The sequence below is a fragment of the Littorina saxatilis genome, unplaced genomic scaffold, assembly GCF_037325665.1.
Source record: "Littorina saxatilis isolate snail1 unplaced genomic scaffold, US_GU_Lsax_2.0 scaffold_927, whole genome shotgun sequence".
NCBI lineage: Eukaryota > Metazoa > Mollusca > Gastropoda > Littorinimorpha > Littorinidae > Littorina > Littorina saxatilis.
Window position 1 is genome coordinate 1 of NW_027126423.1, and position 22,500 is coordinate 22,500.

The 22,500-nt window shown below is 40.8% G+C and overlaps 1 protein-coding gene and 2 long non-coding RNA genes across 4 annotated transcripts in view; 1 reads left to right on the forward strand and 2 right to left on the reverse strand.

Moving 5' to 3' along the window:
* Window positions 1-155: 155 nt before the first annotated feature.
* On the forward strand, window positions 156-5,501 carry LOC138954856 (uncharacterized). Its single transcript, XR_011451982.1, has 3 exons — window positions 156-551; window positions 1,302-1,454; window positions 2,410-5,501. It is a non-coding gene; the product is annotated as an uncharacterized lncRNA (long non-coding RNA).
* Window positions 5,502-9,724: 4,223 nt separating this feature from the next.
* On the reverse strand, window positions 9,725-19,182 carry LOC138954857 (uncharacterized). Its single transcript, XR_011451983.1, has 6 exons — window positions 18,413-19,182; window positions 17,750-17,818; window positions 16,766-16,859; window positions 15,627-15,797; window positions 15,074-15,173; window positions 9,725-11,152 (listed from the first exon to the last, which is right to left on the reverse strand). It is a non-coding gene; the product is annotated as an uncharacterized lncRNA (long non-coding RNA).
* A 481-nt stretch (window positions 19,183-19,663) lies between these two features.
* Window positions 19,664-22,500, reverse strand: part of LOC138954859 (prion-like-(Q/N-rich) domain-bearing protein 25) — a 23,323-nt gene continuing 20,486 nt past the window's right edge. Inside the window, exons 6-8 of one of the 2 annotated variants that reach the window (XM_070326621.1) lie at window positions 21,484-21,603; window positions 20,931-21,040; window positions 19,664-19,792 (exon numbers count right to left, since the gene is read on the reverse strand). In XM_070326621.1, coding sequence (XP_070182722.1) covers window positions 19,787-19,792; window positions 20,931-21,040; window positions 21,484-21,603 — 236 coding nt within the window. In that variant the 3' untranslated portion in view covers window positions 19,664-19,786. Of the gene's footprint in view, window positions 19,793-20,294; window positions 21,041-21,483; window positions 21,604-22,500 lie in introns of those variants that run through there. The other variant, XM_070326619.1, reaches the window with a different exon arrangement.

The window sequence follows — 22,500 nt, forward strand, 5'->3', positions numbered from 1 at the left end:
TGGGTATACTAGTTGTGCATGTTCCAAATGGGGGTGGAGGTTGGCATGGCAAGCATAGCTCAGTCGGTATAGTGGCCTTGAACCGTTGTGGGGATTTATTTCTCAGAATTGACGTTGTGCAGACTCTGCTTGGTTTCTGAATAGCTTATTAAGCCTGTGACTGTGTGCATACATAAAGATCTCAAGTTCACAGTTTCAGGGCTTGGAATTAATGGAAACATCAACACACATGTAGGAAAAACTCAAAAAAAGGAGGGGGGGGGGGGGGGGGGGAGTTTGGTCCCACGGTAGTGTTTGAATGAAAGCAATCTTACTTTTTAAGAGGGTAATCTTGCAGGACTATGATTCTTACATTGGTAGTTGACTAGTGTAGTTGTGGTTTTGTACTAGTGAGGAATGTCATCTATGTCATGTGATTTCTTGCTTCTTCTTTTTGTGTGTGCAGCTAAAGATGTTGGACCTTGCCTACAGCCTAGTTTTGCATAGATCTCCAACACCGTGGCTTTACTCTGAGACACCACAGAAAACACAGCCTTTTCTGCTGCTGAAAGGTAAACATTAGGTTAAATTTGTGTTTGTTTTGATTTGTATGTTTTCCTTTTGTAGTCTATGGCAGGAGATTTGTGCAGGTGTACAAATGGTAGAGGTGTCAGAGGAAATGTCCACTTGTTACTTGTCTCTATATCAGTATATATGTATCACAAATACGCATCAAATGTACTGATAGAGACCACATGGACAATTTCAAGCACTTTTCTGCCAGGGGTAGGGTCAGCTATGTAAGAATCATGTCTTACTCTGTTCATGCAAAAATAAGGTTCTGCATTTGAATGAGTTTGAATCAGGCACCTGTGTTTTTGCTCTTGTTTGTGCCCTCTTGTGAACTGTTAACTTATGAACAACCACCCCAGCAAGCAACTCTTTACTGTTCTGAGCACAACAGAAGGGCGCATGGTCTGGGCATATGGATGGTAAACACATCTCATGCACAAGTACAGGCCTGAAAGTGGCAAGTATTTTCAATTACTCGCCATGGCGAGTAAAAATCATGTAAATGGTGAGTAGAAATGTTAATCTACTCGCCACATGCGAGTAAAGTTGATAAAACAAATGGTTGTTTTGACGAGTAAAGTTTCAGTAAATTATGAGAAGTACATGTACTAGCAGTGCTTCATTTTGTGGACTTTCAGTGCTGAAGTATGATTGTGTGGATTGATCATTTTGTATTCTGTTATTCAGATTGCCACTTGCTTTCTTTTACATATATTTACAAGATGGTGGCTGATTTGTGTGTGTTGCAGAACACAGGTCCATGAATAAAAGAACCCAGCTGGTATTCTTCATTCATGGAAAATGAAAGGAAATTTATCAGCCAGGATTCGCCACTCACTCTGCTAAGGGGGAACCCCGGTCAGCCCTACAGTGGATGAACAGCTTGGTCCTTGGAGGGAAAGGTAACTACTGCAGCACTTTAGAAGGGGTCTATGTCGACCAACAGTGGCTGTATTCCCTGTATGTTAATTTCCTGTACATATACAGGGAATATACTTCCGTTAGACGCCATGGAGTTACTTCAAGCTTACGAAAGTGAAAGTGATTCAATGGACGAGAGTACCAGCGAGGAAAACATAATACCAGGCTGTTGGGGGTGGGGGTGCAGATGTTTCTTTAACTAAATCCGTTTTGATAAACGGTCGAAGCATGTTTTGCTTGACTGGATGCCGCACGCGAATTCAGGATTTTAAATAGATTCTCCTATCTAACCGCAGTCACGCGCTTGGCGCAAGATTGTACGATATTATACTTCTTTACAGAAAATCCAACTGTATTCCCGGTACACAAGGAAAACACCTATGGCTATGGGGAATACACCTTCTTTTGGTCGACATAGACCCCTTCAACCTTACAATATGTGAATGTGTAGAATATTATGCTTTTGCTTAAAGCTTGTTACATATGACTAAGACAGAAATGTTAATCATTCCCTTGGTGCAAATCATAAAAAGAACAATAGCGATCTGATGTACTGTGGATCAATCGAGGAAAAGGTGTGTATGACCTAGAAGAAACTGGTTTTGAAAGTGCTGAGGATGGATGGAACATTGATGCAATATCATTTACTACATTGAACCTGGGTTTCAAACTGAAGTGCTTTTTTATGCTTCTTGTTATATATATATGGTCTCGATTGACTCCTGTGTTCAAGAGACTGTAAACAACCATAAACAATCTTGTGTTGTTATGTGGTGGTGGTTTTGCTGTTGTCTAGCATCTACCCGTAATTGGCTTTATCAAATGCACCAGAAACGAGCATGAGTTTGTCGGATTAGTGAACTGTTTGAAAAACTTTAATGTATTTGTGGTTGACAGGTTGTTATTATTTCTATATTGTGTTCTTCTTTTTCTCAGGTGGGCTGTCTTCTGAAACATATGAATCGGGAGCGTCACATCTTTCTTCCTGAGACATCCCCTCTTGAAAATGGTGTGGCGTTTAGCTGAATGGAAACGTGGCAGTGTCCTGTTTTTCATAGCTTCGATGCGCGAAGTTGGGGATTTCAGCAGAGAATTTATTGATTGATTAATTCATTAGTTATTTAAGCTCACCTCACTCCTTAGTGTTATTTAGGGGGATGGGGGGGGGGGGGGTGGTGTTGGCCTGGATCTTGTTAGTGAACTTTCTTTCTGGCAACTCGCATCAGAAATTCCAGGTTTGCTTTCAAGGCAATAGACGGTTTTTGAAAATAATTCTGTTAGGATTATCAGCAGTCCGGAGGTGTAAAAATCCCTGTACTGCAGTCAGGTTTTTCAAAACATCTCGAGCACGCTCTACGCCTCTGACGGGCTGTATCCCACAATCGGGACAAACGACCAACTTGGATGTGTATGCCATGCGCACAATATGATACCCCTTGCCTTTAAAAATCAGCGGTCACGAGTTCATCAGAGTTCAGAATTTGTTGTGTAAAAGATAGCCGCTGTCAGCTAGCCATTCGTGGCTCAGGTGATTATATTTAATACAAATTTAAAAAAAGGTTTCTTATGTAGCGCACGCCGCACAGCATACACATCACAGTCAGTCGCTTGTCCTGATCGCAGGATAGCGTGAAACATGCTCCGGGAGACTGCCAATAATCCTTACATAGTTATTTTAAAGAAATTGTGTATTGGTACAGCATGTTATGCATGTACTAAGATAGCTATTTGTAAATATTTGGTAGATATTTATGGTGGTGTCCCGAATTGCTCCCTCCCAATTTGCCCCATCCCATATGGTCCCCAATTATTCTTGCATTTTGCTGTGAGTAACATAACGTGTGCAAAGGCATTTGTCTGAAGCGCATTTCCAAAAAGACCCCCCACGGGTTAGGGGGAAGAATTTACCCGATGCTCCCCAGCATGTCGTAAGAGGCGACTAACGGATTCTGTTTCTCCTTTTACCCTTGTTAAGTGTTTCTTATATAGTCAATGTTTGTACAGATTTTAGTCAAGCAGTATGGAAGAAATGTTAAGTCTTTTGTACTGGAAACTTGCATTCTCCCAGTAAGGTAGTATATTGTACTACGTTGCAAGCCCCTGGAGCATTTTTTTTATTAGTGCTTTTGTGAACAAGAAACAATTAACAAGTGGCTCTATCCCATCTCCCCCCCTTTCCCTGTCGCGATATAACCTTCGTTAAACACCAATTAAAGAAAGAATTTCCAAAAAGCATAGTTACCATTTGTTTTTTTAAATCTGAATCCGTGACTGTTGTTCTTGAATACTCTTTCGTTTAGGTTTCCAAAAATGCTGATATAAAGGGGAAGGATAGTTGAAACTGTAACCGTTTACATTTTGCTCCCAGATTTGCAGTTGTTGTTTTTACTAGGAGTTTGGACGGGCTCGGTGTTCTTGTGGATAAGACATCGGCCTCCTATTCAGAAGGTCATGAGTCAAAATCGCGGCCGCCTGGTAGGTTAAAGGTGGAGAATTTTCTGATCTCCAAGGTCATTGCTTATGTGCAGACCTGCTAGTGCCTTATCCTCCTTCGTGTGTACACGCAATCACAAGACCAAGTGCGCACGGAAAAGATCCTGTAACCCATGTCAGAGTTTGGTGGGTTATAGAAACACAAAAATACCCTGCATGCTTCCCCCGAAAGCGGCGTATGGCTGCCTGAATGGTGGGGTAAAAACGGTCATACACGTAAAAATCCACTCGTGCAAATTTGTGAGTGAACGTGGGAGTTTCAGCCCATGAGCGAAGAAGAAGAAGAACTATGAGTTTTACTCTTTTAAAAAAATTATTTTCAAATTCGAAGATTGCCACAACAGTAGTCTATCTCATCCGACTTGAACCCTTCAGACTCCCTGTACATGTACTTGCAGTTTAAACTCATATTTTGTCTGAGAATAGTTTTCAAATGCAAAGTCCTTCAGAAAAACTGCGAGATAAAAATCTGGAGTGCTAATATCGTGTTGGTGTATCGTGTCAGTGGCCGAGTGGTAACGCACTTGCGCTCGGAAGCGAGAGGTTGCGAGTTCGACCCTGGGTCAGGGCGTTAGCAATTTTCTGCCCCCTTTCCTAACCTAGGTGGTGGGTTCAAGTCTTTCGGATGAGACGAAAAACCGAGGTCCCTTCGTGTACACTACATTGGGGTGTGCACGTTAAAGATCCCACGATTGACAAAAGGGTCTTTCCTGGCAAAATTGTATAGGCATAGATAAATTTTCATAAAAATGTCCACCAAAATACCCGTGTGACTTGGAATAATAGGCCGTGAAAAGCAGGATATGCGCCGAAATGGCTGCGATCTGCTGGCCGATGTGAATGCGTGATGTATTGTGTAAAACAATATTACATCTCACACGGCATAAATAAATCCCTGTGCCTTGAATATGTGCGCGATATAAATTGCATAAAATAAAATTAAAATAAAATCCCCGAGCTTAGAACTGTACCCACAGAATACGCGCAATATAAGCCTCATATTGATTGGTATGTAAGAAATGTTAAAGTCCTTTGTACTGGAAACTTGCATTCTCCCAGTAAGGTAGTATATTGTACTACGTTGCAAGCCCCTGGAGCAATTTTTTGATTAGTGCTTTTGTGAACAAGAAACAATTAACAAGTGGCTCTATCCCATCCCCCATCCCCCCCCCCCCCCTCTTTCCCCGTCGCGATATAACCTTGAACGGTTGAAAACGACGTTAAACACCAAATATAGAAAGAAAGAATAATCTTTGAACAGCATTTGGTTGGAAAATGAAAGTCTTCACAAAGCTATCTTCTTCTATTTGTGTGGGTTAATAAATAGGATTTAACATAACAATGTGGTACTGGTATGGGTTTTGTAAAGTGATTACTCAACTTCTGTGAATTGTACCTTCGTGGTGATCATGCTACACACTGGGTAATTCAAGCACAGAAAATAATATTTCTTAATAATTTGGCCTTATAAATGTACTCCGTGACTGTATTTGTATATGGTGAAAAGGAGAAGATATAAAATTTGTGAAATAGGACTTCGTATTTGGTTTTGTCATAATGAATTTGTTGTTTCTGTGTGTGTGTGTGTGTGTGTGTGTGTGTGTGTGTGTGTGTGTGTGTGTGTGTGTGTGTGTGTGTGTGTGTGTGTGTGTGTGTGTGTGTGTGTGTGTGTGTGAGCATGCATGCGTGCTTATGTGTGAGTGCACAATTGTGTGTGTGTATTAATCCAGCAGAAACAGCTTCTCTTCCATACATTTGAATCATTTATATTGATACCACATGGAGACTATTCTGAACACACAAGCGTGGTTTTCTCTCTACAGTGCTTTTCCTAAAGTTAAATATTGAATTTTTGAATTTAAAAGTTTTTGGCACACCACTTTAAGATAATGCTCAAGGAAAATAAATAGTCTTCTTTTTTCATTAACGCTTTTTCTCACAGTGATGTGTCAATATCTCAGACGCAAATCCAGAGTCATGCACCGTTTTATGCTTGGGAAGCGCACTATACTCACTTTGGTAACGGTCACTGTTAGAAACATGCATACCAATCAATCAATTAAGCGAAAATGAATGATAAGATTCGATTATGTTCTTCTTTTTGTGCACAGGCGGTTATATACAAACGTGCATAGTGTCAAAAGAAATCACACACACACACACACACACACACACACTGAAAGTATGAAGAAGCCCCTCCAACTTTTGGTTGAGTTTGACTGCATTACCTTGAGGAGACTGACGACACTTCACAATGGAAAAAATAATAACTTTTACATTTCAGTGATTTGTTTTAAGTACAAAAGTACAAGTGAAAGTAGAAATAAATTAATGTGACACTATCCCGTAATCACATATCAGGGTCAACTATAATCAGTCCATTGGTTTACAAAACTTTATTCAATTTGTTATCATGACAGAAACAATGCATTGTTTTTTTAAGATAACTCAAGCATAAATGCTTATTTTAAGTCATCCTGGTATGTACATAACAAAGTTTAGCATGATGGCGGACTAGATACATTTACTCATTTCAGACAACGAAAACAAACAGACAAACCTGATGCGCAAGCAATCAAAAAATGGAGGGGGTGGTAGTACAGAACTTGGTGGGGGTAAAAACAAGAAACAAAAAGTAATGGGGTACGAGAGAACAGAATTCAGCATAAGGGGGAAAAAAAAGGACGACGAAGACTTGGAGCGCCAGAAATGTTGGAAGAGTGGGTCACGTCACAATAATATTAAATGCACAGAAGACACACACGCAAAGTTAATACATTTTGTGATCGGCGAAAATGGCACTAAATTACATAACGATTGGGCCATAATCGATAAGTCGAAACAAGGACACAAAACACGAGAGAAATTACGAAGAACAATTGGTCAGGCAGCATTTGTCTCATGACAGTGTCAAATGAACATTATGAATAAAATGTAGAGGCTCATGTACGGAACATGCCTGGTTGTCTTAATAAATTCTTGTACAGTTATGAATATGGTCTGATTGACATTCCGGGAATATTGCGGGATGCCTTTCAATAATATTTCAATAAACTTATAATCAGTTATCAATTGACAATAATCGTACATCTCTACACAAGGGTCAATGCAACAAATAGTGCTCAGCAGTCTCCCTTGGGTAACCGCACTCACATTTGGGGCATTCCTTGAGGTGCCGCTGACATAAATCAAAATTCAAATCACTCATACCAATACGCAGTCTGCAATTATGGACTTTTTCAAATCTATCTCCAAAATAATAATGACATGGTACTTTAAAATCAACGTTGATTGCAGTAAAGTAATTGACTGACAATTAGGGTTGTATGTGGGGTGCCTAAAATTTGAACTTTTCTTATTCCCGAATATTTTTTGTGGGCGCAGAAGCACGGGGCAAATGGTATTGTTTTTTTCTGGAGGGGGATCAGACAATATAAAACCAATTAGAGGCCGAGTTGCCTGACAGAAAGGCCAATTCTAGCCCCAGTCCATGCCGGTTACATGTAATTAGCTATGCACACATTTGAGATCGATACCCAACCTTACTGAGCATCAGTTCTTTGCGTTATTTTAATTTTCTTGTTTTTCTTTAAAATAAAAAAGGGAATGGTTTTATTGATGTCATTTTATTATGTCATTATCTAGTCAGCATAAATGACTTTTGTGGATACAGGAGAAAGTGTTAAAATGTGAAGATTTCAAGTGTGGTTTGTGGTCATCTGCTCAGTTGACCACTTAAAATGTTGTTTCATTTGATGATACGTTTTGTTTGGTGTTCCCGCTTGAATGTGACAGTAAGTTGTACAATGTTACTCTGTGTGTGTGTGTGTGTGTGTGTGTGTGTGTGTGTGTGTGTGTGTGTGTGTGTGTGTGTGTGTGTCATGTGTGTGTGTGTGTGTGTGTGCGTGCGTGAGTGTGTTTGTGTGTGTTGGTGTGTGTGTGTGTGTTTGGTAACCGGCTTTGTACAGCGGGACCACCTTATTTTGTCATGTATTTTTATTCATTCTGGAGCTTTATTAAATAAACTGCCCATTTCAATCACAACTCTGGTCTGGTCTTATTGTCAGTGTTGCATAAATGATTGTATGTGAGCTTGTGAACATACAAAGAAAAAAGAAAGAAACATTCTGTGTCGAAATATCTTGACTAAAAATCAGGCGGAAGACTACACCTGTTGCATTTCCTATTATGCTCAGGCAATTATAACTGAGGGCGGAAGCGACAATGATTCGTTTTCCCCCCAGATAACATTAATTTGTAGAGACGGAAAAGGAACACGCACATTCTGGAACTGATTTGTGTAAATAACTGAGAGGGTGTTTTGTCTGTTTTGTGAAACGGTCCTCACACACTGATTTGCAAAGTTCCACAGTTAGGCAGCTGAATTAAAGCATTACATAATGCATAGTGTAAACTCTAGGCCTACTTCAAGGTCTTATTACTTCAAGATGCATACACGTGCTGTTGTATCTGTTAGTGCTTGCCGGACACCAGTGCTGATTAAAATGGCTTAGATTGTTACTAATTTGAAACTACAGTATGTCCTTTTACGCGTTGTGGCAACTGAATTTTGTTGGTACCGATGATTTATACAAAGACTTTTATCACAGGTTTCTTCCATATCAAACATTTATACTTACCTTCAAGTTCGAGTTTACCTTTACTTTCACGAGGAGAGTCTGTGTGTGTGTGTGTGTGTGTGTGTGTGTGTGTGTGTGTGTGTGTGTGTGTGTGTGTGTGTGTGTGTGCGTGCGTGTGTGCACGCTTAAATATTCTTGATTTTTGAACATAAGCAGTTTATCTGTCATGGAGTTGTGTGTGTTTTCATGTCTGCGTGTTCTTTTCCCCCTCCTTCCTCCTCTCGGCAGTCCGGCTTCAGTCATTTTATTCCTCCCCTCAAAGCAGACAGCAGCATTGTGTTAATGTTCAGAACTTTGCCAGGTTTTTTGTTTGTTTGTTGTGCTTCTTTAATTTAGGTTTGTTGTTTGTTTAAAACACTCAAACATACGCACACATCCACACGCACACTTTTACTTTTTAAGTTATAATAAGTATTGCATTCAGCCACGGTTTTTTTTCTCAGTTGATATTCTGATTTTTGCCATTTTTTTGTGTAATTTGTTTTTGTTGTGCTTGTTTGATGTAGGTTTGGTGTTGTTTGTCGTTGTTTGTTTAACACACACTCAAACACACACTAACCAGACACACACACACACCACCACCACCACCACCACCACAAGAATAGGTTTACACTCACTTTTTCCTCCACGTTTTAATTTTGGCAATATCATTAACCCAGGATTGCAAAGCAGGGATCATTTGTCAATTTCATAACAACGTACATACAATTTCAGCTGGTCACTTCAATAAAATGTGCATCATCACAGGTTTCTGCTGGAATGACAGTGTCTTATCTGTCAACACAAAATACACACACACAAAATGAGTGTGATGCTGTATGCCTCCTAACAGATCCTAACTTCACCCTCCAAACCTCCCTGCAGATGTATGTTCTGTGCACAAAAATAACCTTTTAAAATATACAAAATGCAGACGACATTTCTACATTTGTAGTTGTGCTGCAGACCTGTTTACCCCCATAAGTGTTTTGGAGTAATGCTCAGCCCCAAAAATAGTAATCCTGGTACAAAAATAGTAATCATCCAGCATTCGTCGCCAATTACAACGCACATGACAACTGTGTCTGCGAAACGCAATCATGCACATATATCCATCATTCACAAACAAAACACATCAGTCAGTTTTTGTAGTCATCATAATGTCAAAGAAGATTACATCAAAAGCACATGCATCACTGATTCTTTTTCTTTTGCTCGTAGTAGGCCTTTTTCAGTGTGTCAAGCGCTTCTCTACTGTACTTGCGCTTGCTGAAGGTACTGAACTTGTCAAATTCAGGTGCACGGAGCCCCTGGGGCTTTTAGTCATACCTCAGGCAGCTATCTGTTAGAAGAACTACCAAGTTTCATTGACTTGCACCCAAAGAGTCAAGAACTGCGATTTTTTTACGAATCAATTTCGTACTCAGACCCGGCTGGTCTTGACCTATTTTTGGATCTAAATTTAGATCAGGTAGATCACCACATCATGCACAAAAAGACACGTCACTAGCAAACTATGTCAGACATCATCATGAGTTTGTATAAAACAAAATGGAGGCCGGAATCACTCAGTTGAATCGAACTCCGACCAAACACCACGTAATAACTAGGTTAATTTATGCACTCGCGTGAACAAGAAACTGTCGAGCTTCACAGATGTCGTCGTTGGGTAGTTTTACTACCATAGGAGGATTTTTGAACTGTAAATGCACTCAGCTGCAACAAAAACGCAAAACGAAGGCTGTAAGCTGCACTGTGCCTTTAAGTAGCTCAACACAATGATCGCAGCCCAGGGTGCTAACACAGTTTGGAAGGTCAAGGTTTTATAGTATGCTTCACTAACGGGATCTTATAAAAAAAGCTAAAACATTTACCACTGAAGAAAAACCATCTCTGAACAATTCAAAATTGTCACACTACTAGTTTTACATTTTAAGGATCTTGCCTAGTGCACATCTTTTTATTATGAAACATTTGTATTGTAAACAAAAGAAAACACAATGTCTTGTGATCTGTAAATGTTCTTAATACAGGGAACTTTATACATTGTTCAAGTGAAGTACTGTACAGCCTATTTAGCTTGTTCATTTTCTCCCTATAATCTGCTACAATTCAATAAACTGCTGTAAACTTGTGTGCCCTTAAAGTAGATTTATGTCCTTCTGTGTGGGCACCTTCTTCTTCTTCTTCCTCTTCAGTGTTCAGTGTTTGCATTTGGATGTGTGCTCTCTGGCCAAGTCTTGTTGCACAGGGGTACGGGTGGCAAGAAAAGGCCACCCTCTCAGAACGTGTTGCAGAGTCTGTTCTTCCTACCCTAGCCACAGTCGCACGCTGTAGGTGCAAAACCTATCCTTTTGATGTGTACCTTCAGACAGCAGTGTTCTGTGCAAAGGCGAAAGATGGCTGTCTGTTCTGCGTGAGTAAGATGGGGCTATGGTCTTGAATGAGCTGGTAGCTGTCTGTCTTTAAAAAAAAAAAAAAATAGACATCAAAGAAGCTGCAGCACCAGCCAAGTGTTGACTGTTTTCTTTATGCGTAACCTGGTCCTGGCAGTAGCTGTTGTCCATCTGTAAACAAGCAAGATCATTATTATAATATATTGATGGTGTATTTGTTTTACCCAAAAGACGATTAAAATAACATTTAATTTTTGTTTTAGTTATGTGGCATACATGCAGTGGAACGATCATATCTTGTGATATCTTCCCTCTGAGAAAAAAACTACTATTCAAAATGTACTTTTACATACTTTTTTGTTAACTTAGGCTTTTGAAGATCCACATCCAATCCTGCCACAATGTAGGCACAATCATAGGCTAAAATTGTCAGGGTTATTTACCATCGAACTGTCCTCAACATTCTATGCTGACACACACATGCACACACACACTGGCACAGACACATAACTTGACTTCACTTAGGAAGGTTATGTGATGCTTAAATCATTTGTCTTGCCACTAGTTCATCACAAGTAACCACTGTGTTTGTTGCTGGTATGTGCTTAAATGGAGGGATAGTCTTATCCCATGGTAAAACATTTTTTTTTTTTTTAAAAGCCTGGCAGGTGATGTGAGATGTGAGCCAAACTGTGTTCACGAAAAGCAGCCGGCCTTTAATAACACAAAGCTGCCTCTGTACACAATTCTGCTTTTACACATGCTATCCCTTAACTTGGATTTATACCAAAAATCAAGCCTGGTTTCATAGGAAACAGTCAGAATGTTGATTCAGCATTTAGAATGATAATCTTATTTCATGTACACGCCTTGGCAAATCTGACAATTAAGTAAGCAGAAGTTTTCTTCACGGGACGGATTTGCTCATTTTATTATTATGTAGCAATGCACTTCACTTGGTCACATACACCCCCCCCCCCCCCCCCCTCTGTGCACAGTGATAGTTTTAAACAAGGAATTCTGTAAACACAGGGGTGGTCAAATACACCCCCCCTTCCCTCTGTGCACAGTGATAGTTTTAAACAAGGAATTCTGTAAACACAGGGGTGGTCAAATACACCCCCCCCCCCCCCTTCCCTCTGTGCACAGTGATAGTTTTAAACAAGGAATTCTGTAAACAAAGGGGTGGTCAAATACACCCCCCCCCCCCCCCCTTCCCTCTGTGCACAGTGATAGTTTTAAACAAGGAATTCTGGAACTCCCTGCCGCTTGAGCTTCGCCAGAGCCCCTCTCTTGACGCGTTCAAGAGTAGGTTGAAGACTCAGTTCTTCCCGTAGCTGGCTGCGACTTTCATGCTCGACGTGATGTGCTGTGCCCCAAAAGACATTCTTGTGCTGTGCTCTGTGAGAGGTGTTTTCTTTGTGCTTAATATTATTTTGTTTGACCTAGCTATTGATGTGTACATTGTTGTTAAACAGTTGTTTGTTTACCAGGGTTTGCTAGTGTGTGATAGGGTTCGTGTCCGTCTGAAGATGTTAGTTTCTTTGTTAGTCCTGTGTTGACAACTCTTCGACAAGCGCTTAGAACTGTACCCACGGAATACGCGCTATATAAGCTTCATATTGATTGATTGATTCATATTGATTGTAAACACAGGGGTGGTCAAATACACCCCCCCTTCCCTCTGTGCACAGTGATAGTTTTAAACAAGGAATTCTGTAAACACAGGGGTGGTCAAAAACACCCCCCCCCCCCTTCCCTCTGTGCACAGTGATAGTTTTAAACAAGGAATTCTGTAAACACAGGGGTGGTCAAATACACCCCCCCCTTCCCTCTGTGCACAGTGATAGTTTTAAACAAGGAATTCTGTAAACACAGGGGTGGTCAAATACACACCCCCCCCCCCCCCCCCTTCCCTCTGTGCACAGTGATAGTTTTAAACAAGGAATTCTGCTGTAAACACAGGGGTGGTCAAATCCACCCCCCCCCCTTCTCTCTGTGCACAGTGATAGTTTTAAACAAGGAATTCTGTAAACACAGGGGTGGTCAAATACACCCCCCCCTTTCCCTCTGTGAACAGTGATAGTTTTAAACAAGGAATTCTGTAAACACAGGGGTGGTCAAATACACCCCCCCTTCTTCCCTCTGTGCACAATGATAGTTTTAAACAAGGAATTCTGTAAACACAGGGGTGGTCAAATACACCCCCCCTTCCCTCTGTGCACAGTGATAGTTTTAAACAAGGAATTCTGTAAACACAGGGGTGGTCAAATACACCCCCCCCCCCCCTTCTTCCCTCTGTGCACAATGATAGTTTTAAACAAGGAATTCTGTAAACACAGGGGTGGTCAAATACACCCCCCCTTCCCTCTGTGCACAGTGATAGTTTTAAACAAGGAATTCTGTAAACACAGGGGTGGTCAAATACACCCCCCCCTTCCCTCTGTGCATAGTGATAGTTTTAAACAAGGAATTCTGTAAACGCAGGGGTGGTCAAATACACACCCCCCCCTTCCCTCTGTGCACAGTGATAGTTTTAAACAAGGAATTCTGTAAACACAGGGGTGGGACTCTCTTGTGATGAAAAAGGAGGAAATCCCTTTTTTTCCAGGGGGTTCGGGGGCATGTTACCCCGAATTTTGGTTAAATGGTACATTAAAATCTGTGCAATCTGACAAAAAAGACATTCTCCACACTCCCCAACCTCCCCCCCCCCCCCCCCCCCTCAAAATTACTATTAGTTATCAGGAGTTTTCAGTCAGCACAATTTAACTCTCAAGCCTCCAGTGTTCTGTTTCATCTCCACGTCTCTCCAAATCATTCACTCAACAAGTCATAGATATTGTAATGAAATGTGACGCGGAAAAATAGATTACTCCAGCAGAATTCGTAAGTTGTGTCGGCGGAAATCCGCGGAAAAGTCCCACCCCTGAAAAAGCACTGCATGGTGCCTTTTCCAGAAATAAATTCATCAAAAAATGTCAACTCACAACAGCAAGAGTCAGTGTGTCGATTGTTCATATGTGACAAAGTTGAGGGATGAGCTTATCCTATGTTAAAGCCTGGCCAGAACTGAGACGGTGACGAGAAGTAGTGTGCCTATAATGACACAATGCTTTCTTCGTAAGCAATTAGATTCAACATCTCAGATCTGGTCAGGCCTATACAAATGCCATCTCTCAACTTGGTCCATACAAAAATCATGAACCTGGCTTAATTCTGTACAGAGTGGGAATTTGTTTTTCTTTTTTTCGAAATCCAAAATAAGCAAAATCAGGTCTTAAAATCAATCAATCAATATGAGGTTTATATCGCGCGTATTCCGTGGGTACAGTTCTAAGAGCAGGGATTTATTTTATCTTTTTATTTTATGCAATTTATATCGTGCACATATTCAAGGCGCAGGGATTTATTTATGCCGTGTGAGATGGATTTTTTTTTACACAATACATCACGCATTCACATCGGCCAGCAGATCGCAGCCATTTCAGCGCATATCCTACTTTTCACGGCCTATTATTCCAAGTCACACGGGTATTTTGGTGGACATTTTTATCTATGCCTATACAATTTTGCCAGGAAAGACCCTTTTGTCAATCGTGAGATCTTTAACGTGCACACCCCAATGTAGTGTACATGAAGGGACCTCGGTTTTTCGTCTCATCCGAAAGACTAGCACTTGAACCCACCACCTAGGTTAGGGAAGGTGGGAGAAAATTGCTAACGCCCTGACCCAGGGTCGAACTCGCAACCTCTCGCTTCCGAGCGCAATTGCGTTACCACTCGGCCACCCAGTCCAAGTCCAAATGGAGCAAGTCTTAAAATGGGAGTGAATTTACAGATGTTATGAACAAGAAGTCTGCGAAAACAGGGTCATTAATAGGAAGGAGTCTTAGATTGGGGTGTCTTAAAAGGGGCAGGGGTGGAGGCCACTGTAATGACCATGAAATAATCAAAATAATACTATCAGTCATCTTATTCTCTACCAAATTTCTAGAGGTCAAGACAATGATACAGATTATTTACTTGTGTCACTGTTAGTGTCATTCTATGAATAACAGACCGATAGAAAGAGAGCTCTGTGTCTTGTACCTGGGTTCGTGCTCAGTTGCTTGAAAATTGACTTGTCAGAGGTTCTTCTTCAGCCTTACACCAGCCTACAGCGGTAGCTTCTACTTCACCAAACTTTGTTCTGAAACAAAACAAATAAAACACATCTTCAGGGTCAAGCATATGTATCAAATCATGATCACACAATTAAACCTTCTTCTTTGGTCAGTACTATTGAAGATTTGTTAATTGTTTCTTGTTCACAAAAGCACTAATCAAAAAATTGCTCCAGGGGCTTGCAACGCAGTACAATATATTACCTTACTGGGAGAATGCAAGTTTCCAGTACAAAGGACTTAACATTTCTTACATACTGCTTGACTAAAATCTTTACAAACATTGACTATATTCTATACAAGAAACACTTAACAAGGGTAAAAGGAGAAACAGAATCCGTTAGTCGCCTCTTACGACATGCTGGGGGGCATCGGGTAAATTCTTCCCCCTAACCCGCGGGGGGTTGTACAAGATAATGAAATAGAGTGAATTTTGAAGTGCATTCATAATTAAAGCCCAATCATGTGGTTTAACCTACCTAGTCTTGAAAAGCCTGTCCGAGGAAACAGATCAAGCACCCTTCCGCAGACCTTCCTGACGGAAGAGTCTTGGTTGTAACCGCTCACTTTCTAAAGTAGTCCATAAGCAGTTCCATGTGCCTATGTTATCACTGTAACCAGCTCCTTTGTGTACCTGTGATCTGGATGAGCTGCAACACATAAAACTTTCATATGAACACTATGTCAAGTATACCAGTTAGCATCCATCAAACACTGACTGACTGAGGAGCATCACAAGATCTGTTCTAAGGAGGTAACAACTATTGTCACAAAGTGTTTATGATACAGCTGCAGGCACATGGCACTGAGTGGTCAATTGGTGAGGGGGGGGGGGGGGGCAGAAGTTCTGCTCAGTCTTGTCTGCTGATACTACACTTTGTGGTGGTGTAAGGCAGGGAATCACACCCCAACCACTGGCCCCGCCCACCTGGTGTCGAGTGCCTGTGGATACATCAATCCCAGTCATGGCTGGCCCCCGGTTGACAACTGCCATGTACGTCATGTACGGGTACATTTACTTTGCAGTACAGATTAGTTTTCAATAGCAATGACATCATGGACGCACACCTGCCCAACGCAGACAAGGACAGCAAAATCAGGGACCAAACGTGATAAAGAGTAACTAATCGTCACAAACATCAAAATGCTTTGCATTTCTTGACCAGATAACAATCATTTCTGGGCAATTGAAGATTATTATTCCACCTACAGGCTATCACCCCCATGGCTGTTACTTGTAACACATTTCATTTCTTAAAATATGTTTTGTAAAGTAATACTGTAGTTAATAGATTTCTCTGAAAGGCACATTCCTTCTCATGAAAACAATTTGGCTCACCGTCTAAGATCTGGTCAGGCTTTAAAATGGGATAAGACATGATCTCTTAACTTGTTCACATACCCACAATGAACGGTCTGGTTGCTCTCTGCGCCAAGTGCGATTGTGTTATGAATAAATGCTGTAAAAGCTACAACTGTACTAGCTCATTTAAAAAAAAAAATCACAAAATGTCACTTCACCACAGCAAGCAAACAGTGTGTTTATTTCTGGTATAGAACAGACACACACATACACACACATACACCAAAGCAACACAAAAGCCCAAAACATGCCTACCATCTAAATGAGGAATCCAGTTCCAACTGTCTTCTGCCAATATAACACTGCCAGAGACACCATGGTGTAGAAAGTCAGTTTAAAGAGAGACTACCTGAAAGAAAAATGATACAATAATAATAAAACACCCAGTGCAATAGACATACTTGCTCGTTAAAGGCTTACTTTACCATGTAAAAACATTTTGCTTCACAGTCTCAGATCTTGTCAGGCTTTTACTTGGGATAAGATCATCCCTCTACTTGGACGAATAGCAACATAGATCAGCTTGAATGCTCTCTGTGCAGAGTGGTTTTTGTTTGTTTGTTAAAGAATTAGTTTTGTTAACAACACTGGTACCTTTTTGTGAAAATATTTCATCACACATTTTAACTCACCACAGCAAGCAGTCACTGAATATATAATTTTTTGTATGTGGCCAAGATGAGGGATTCCATGTTAAAGCATAGCCACATTATACTGTAGTGACAAGGCAAGTGGGCCTTTAAATTGTAAACTGATATATTGTGCAGACAAATGAACTAAGGCTTGTGAAGATCCATAATCCTGCTACACAAAGACACAATCATTCAGAGGTTGAAATTGCCAGGGTCATTTTCCATCCCCATGTAGCCTGGATTTAATTACTGGCATGTTTTTCAGTTAAAGAGATGTGTCACTCAGAATGACAGGAGATGGTTCACTCAATGCAGAGCATGATATAACATTGATTTCTTCATGCCATCTGATTTGCAGTTGAATTCACAGGGCGAGAAAAATTCTAGACTGTCCTCAACATTCTATGCTGACTGTAAATTGTAATTATATAATACATCCACCCTAGCTAACTGGTACACTAATCACTTGCTCTGGCTTACTTCTTTTTCCAACATAATAAATCTGTTATTTGTACTTTAGCCTTTTGTGGTAAAATATTCTCATTACCACCAGTTGCACTCACAAGCTATTGCACTAGTGTATTTTGGAAATGATCAAAGGACTTACTTGTGTTCTACAACAGCACCATGTCAGTGTTGCGGGAAGAATGAGGCAGGGCTTGGTAATAACTGAGACCTGCAAGTAAACAGAACATATTTAGAATCCCAGCATGTGTTATAATTTGTGTATATTTATATTATAAGGTCTTACAAGTTACATTGCAATAACAAACACACACACACACATGCACACACTCACTCAATGTGCTCTATGTGCTAAGAATAAGAGTGATTGTTTAATGAATTAACGCTGAAGAAGCTACTAGTTGCTTAAACACATTCATAGCAAAATGTCACTTGATCACCACATCAAGCACACTGTATCTTCATTTCTGGTTGTATACATTGTATGCAAGTGGAGGGATGATCTTATTCCATGTAAAATCCTAGCTCAGCTGATCTCTCTCAACTTGGATTCATACCAAAAATCAGGAGCCTGGGTGTTTCTGTTCAGTGGGCATTTCCCTATTTGTTTTATTTGAATGCATTTCTTAAAAAGAACACTTTCTCTGCATAGCCGTCAGGATGTTGGTTCCACCTTTAGGAATGTGTCTTAGTGGACGGACAATCTTATTCCATGTACATGTTCCATTCCTTCGTGCATTATGTGATTCTACTGTATTTTAGTCATAAACAATGACCTTACATTCTAATAAGAAGAGACTATTACCTTTCACCTCGGACGTGTCAACTCATATTTTGCCGCTGAGTCGGTGGACAGTTGCTGGAAACCGAGTCCGTCGTCACACTTCGGGCTTTGGCAACTAAGTTCACTTTGCGGGTCTTTCCCCTTGTAACACCATACTTGTTCGATCACAGTTTCTTTGTTCATCGGCCGAAGCAGGCCCCTCCTTCGCTCCCGTCTCGGCCACAGTTTCCTCAGTGCAGTCGGGCATGAGAGCCCGCCCTTGAACGCACTCTCCCCTGTACCGCATAGTTTTAAACCTCCCCACCTTTTTAATCTCCCTGTTTGCCGGAGCTAACCACTATCGGTAACAGTGACTCAACCGCAGGACTCTGAGACGTTCGCAAGAACCCAGTCCTCTTCGGAAGAAGATGATGATCAAAGATGCATTGCCGACGCCGGCCATGTTGAATTAGTGAAAACCGAAACGTGGAAGCGAAACTAACTTATCTTCGGGAATCAATTAGGAAAACTATATGTGTAGTAGGTAGAAAAATGGCATTTAATGAGACAGATAAAACTCGGATCAAATGAGAAAGAAAGAACTATCCAAACTTGCAAGCACAGCCGCGGTAGTCCTAAGTACGTACTGAAGTTCCCGATCCATGTTTTAGTCTAACCAGCGCTGTCTCTAGTCTATAGATGCGCAACAGGATAAGAGATACCCTGAGGTTATAAGTGATACTCCCACATACGTTGCACAAGCATAATTTAACGTTACCTTATGTACGGTCCAACCGGTGTGCAATGGGTGGAGGGAGGGAGGGAGGGAGGGAGGGAGGGAGGGAGAGAGAGAGAGAGGGAGAGAGAGAGAGAAGGAGAGAGAGAGAGAAAGAGAGAGAGAGAGAGAGAGAGAGAGAGAGAGAGAGAGAGAGAGAGAGAGAGAGAGAGAGAGAGAGAGAGAGAGAGTGAGTGGGGCCTGTAGCTAGGGGGCGGTATAGAAAAGTCACTGAAACTAATGTTTTCTCCTTCTTTCTTTGATGTTATTATTTGCCTGACTTAAATAGTTGTCGTTTTAGAAGTTAAATGTATGGATAGTTGCCTTTTTGCTCTAACTAATATTTACTCAATTGAATATGTGTGTATGTTTGGTTGTTTGAGAGAGATAGAGAGGGGGGAGAGAGAGAGAGAGAAAGAAAGAGAAAGAGGAGAGAGAGAGAGAGAGAGAGAGAAACAGAGAGAGAAGTATGTTTAACAAAAGAACCAAGCAAACAACAAGCAAACCAACACACTCACCGCATCTCTTTCCATCATCTGACATGACGTAGGGAGCACTGCAGACGCAAGTCTTGGTGTCTGTACTACAGACTGCCCCAGTTGTACACTTGTCTTTGTACGTGCTGCAATACTCGTCTAATTCTAGTACTGAAACACGTATACAATCGAACACACTTTTAAAAAACTCGGATATAAAAAACATCGCTTTTAGTAAAGAAGGATTCTCTCCTGTCAAAGGTATTATGTTTTCCATCAAAAATATCCGGATAAGAAAAACTCAGTTGTAAGACAGCTCTTGGTATAAGAAAGGAGTTTTTCCTGTTCCGGGCGCGCAAGGCTTCGGGTATGACCAGAATGAACTGAGCCAAGTTAAATCTACATCTGACGTTGTGACCGGATGTCATCTAGACAGATTCAAAAACCAAGACAGGCACCTACATAGAAAAAAAAGAAGATTTTATATGATAATAATAATGATAATAATGCATACTATTTATATAGCGCATGTATCCAGGGTTTAACCCTGCTCAAAGCGCCGTACAGTCAAAATACTACGACAACAAAACATTATTTAACGTGCAATCACACCCATATCAATTAATAACACATTGCTCTCGAAAACATTTATCACAAACACACGCATGGGCACACACACACACTACATAAAGCAAATTGCACAATAATACACAGTCCTGAGTACACAATGTGTGCAGATTTTACCACTCAAACTTAACTATGTGCAAGCTTCAAGCACCTGTTATTTTCGTGGAGTAGCAAAGAGAAATGTAAGTTTTACGCCCTCACAGCAAAGCAATTAGGGGCATGTTCCCGGGTTTACCCCCGACTTTAGATGAGATACACGAGTGTATGCGTGTTTAGGTGGTATCAGCCATCTGCACTTATAGAAGAATGACCCAGGTCTTTTACGTGCAACTGTGGTGACACGGGGCTGGGACATGGATACCGTCTTTGGGTCTGCACATGACGTTGACCCGTGTTCATCACGGCCCCGATTCGAACCCGGGACCCTGGGATCACAAGTCCAGTGCTCCGACACCTGAGCTAACCGGGCCCCGGCCCCTGGAGTAGCAAACCAAACTTCATTACCATTCTTGACCATTCCCCCCTCCTCCCAACCCTGCCCGCTCCGTGAATAATGAGGTGTATGGGGTTTACTCTGTTATGTTTTTTGTTTGTTTGTTTGTTTTGTTTTCAGCGTTCGTTTTCTCTGTCTGTCTGTCCTTCTTCCCGTTTGACACGTGCAGTACGTCTTGAAAATTCTTACAACAGCGTCCCGCAAGGACTGGTGGTCACAGCGCATGTGGACAGGGGGATTTTCATTCTTGCACTTGTCCTCTCGTCCGCAAACCCCTCCAACGGTGGAAATTGTTTTACCTGAAAACAAAGAGCATGATTATTTTGAAGGTATACACAATGACACGCACAACATAGATAACAAAGTGGTACTCACTGTACTGTATATTGTATTGCATTGTATTATAAATATTGTGTTGTGTTTCGTTGTGATGTGTAGTATATGTGTATTAAAAACTGTGGAAATTGTATTACCTTATTTTGATGTGAATTAGTATTTCATTTGGAATTGTGTACAGAATAATGTATTTATGTGTGTTTTTGTGAGGTGCTTAGAACTGTTTTTGGATTTGCGCAATATAAATATCCTCATATCATTACTACTGTAGGCCTATTCTAGCTGAGCTTCCAATACTTTCAGGGGGTTACATGGCAATGTGGAACATAAAAAAATCACTCGCGTAACATGGAATCCACTAGAACCCATCTGTGTAGAAGGACCATGCAGTGTAAAGGGTACTTACTGCACATTCCCTTTTCGTTGGTGTAAGGAGGATTGCACGTGCACCGGCTGCTCTGACAGGTCGACCCTGTTGTGCAGTACTGGGCATTGCCGCTTGTGCATGCTTTATCCGCCTTGATCGCTGCAAGATAGAACAAGTCGCGTAAGGCGAAAATACAACATTTAGTCAAGTAGCTGTCGAACTCACAGAATGAAACTGAACGCAATGCAACGCAGCAAGACCGTATACTCGTAGCATCGTCAGTCCACCGCTCATGGCAAAGGCAGTGAAATTGACAAGAAGAGCGGAGTAGTAGTTGCGCTGAGAAGGATAGCACGCTTTTCTGTACCTCTCTTCGTTTTAACTTTCTGAGCGTGTTTTCAATCCAAACATATCATATATATGTTTTTGGAATCAGGAACCGACAAGGAATAAGATGAAAGTGTTTTTAAATTGATTTCGACAATTTAATTTTGATCATAATTTTTATATTTTTAATTTTCAGAGCTTGTTTTTAATCCAAATATAACATATTTATATGTTTTTGGAATCAGAAAATGATGGAGAATAAGATGAACGTAAATTTGGATCGTTTTATAAAAAACATAATTTTTTTACAATTTTCAGATTTTTAATGACCAAAGTCATTAATTAATTTTTAAGCCACCAAGCTGAAATGCAATACCGAAGTCCGGGCTTCGTCGGAGATTACTTGACCAAAATTTCAACCAATTTGGTTGAAAAATGAGAGCGTGACAGTGCCGCCTCAACTTTCACGAAAAGCCGGATATGACGTCATCAAAGACATTTATCAAAAAAATGAAAAAATATCTGAGGATATCATACCCAGGAACTCTCATGTCAAATTTCATAAAGATCGGTCCAGTAGTTTAGTCTGAATCGCTCTACACACACACACAGACAGACAGACACACATACACCACGACCCTCTACGTTAAAACATTTAGTCAAAACTTGACTAAATGTAAAAAGAGACATGATGAATCCAATTGTGAAGTGTAAACAGATAGATGTTAA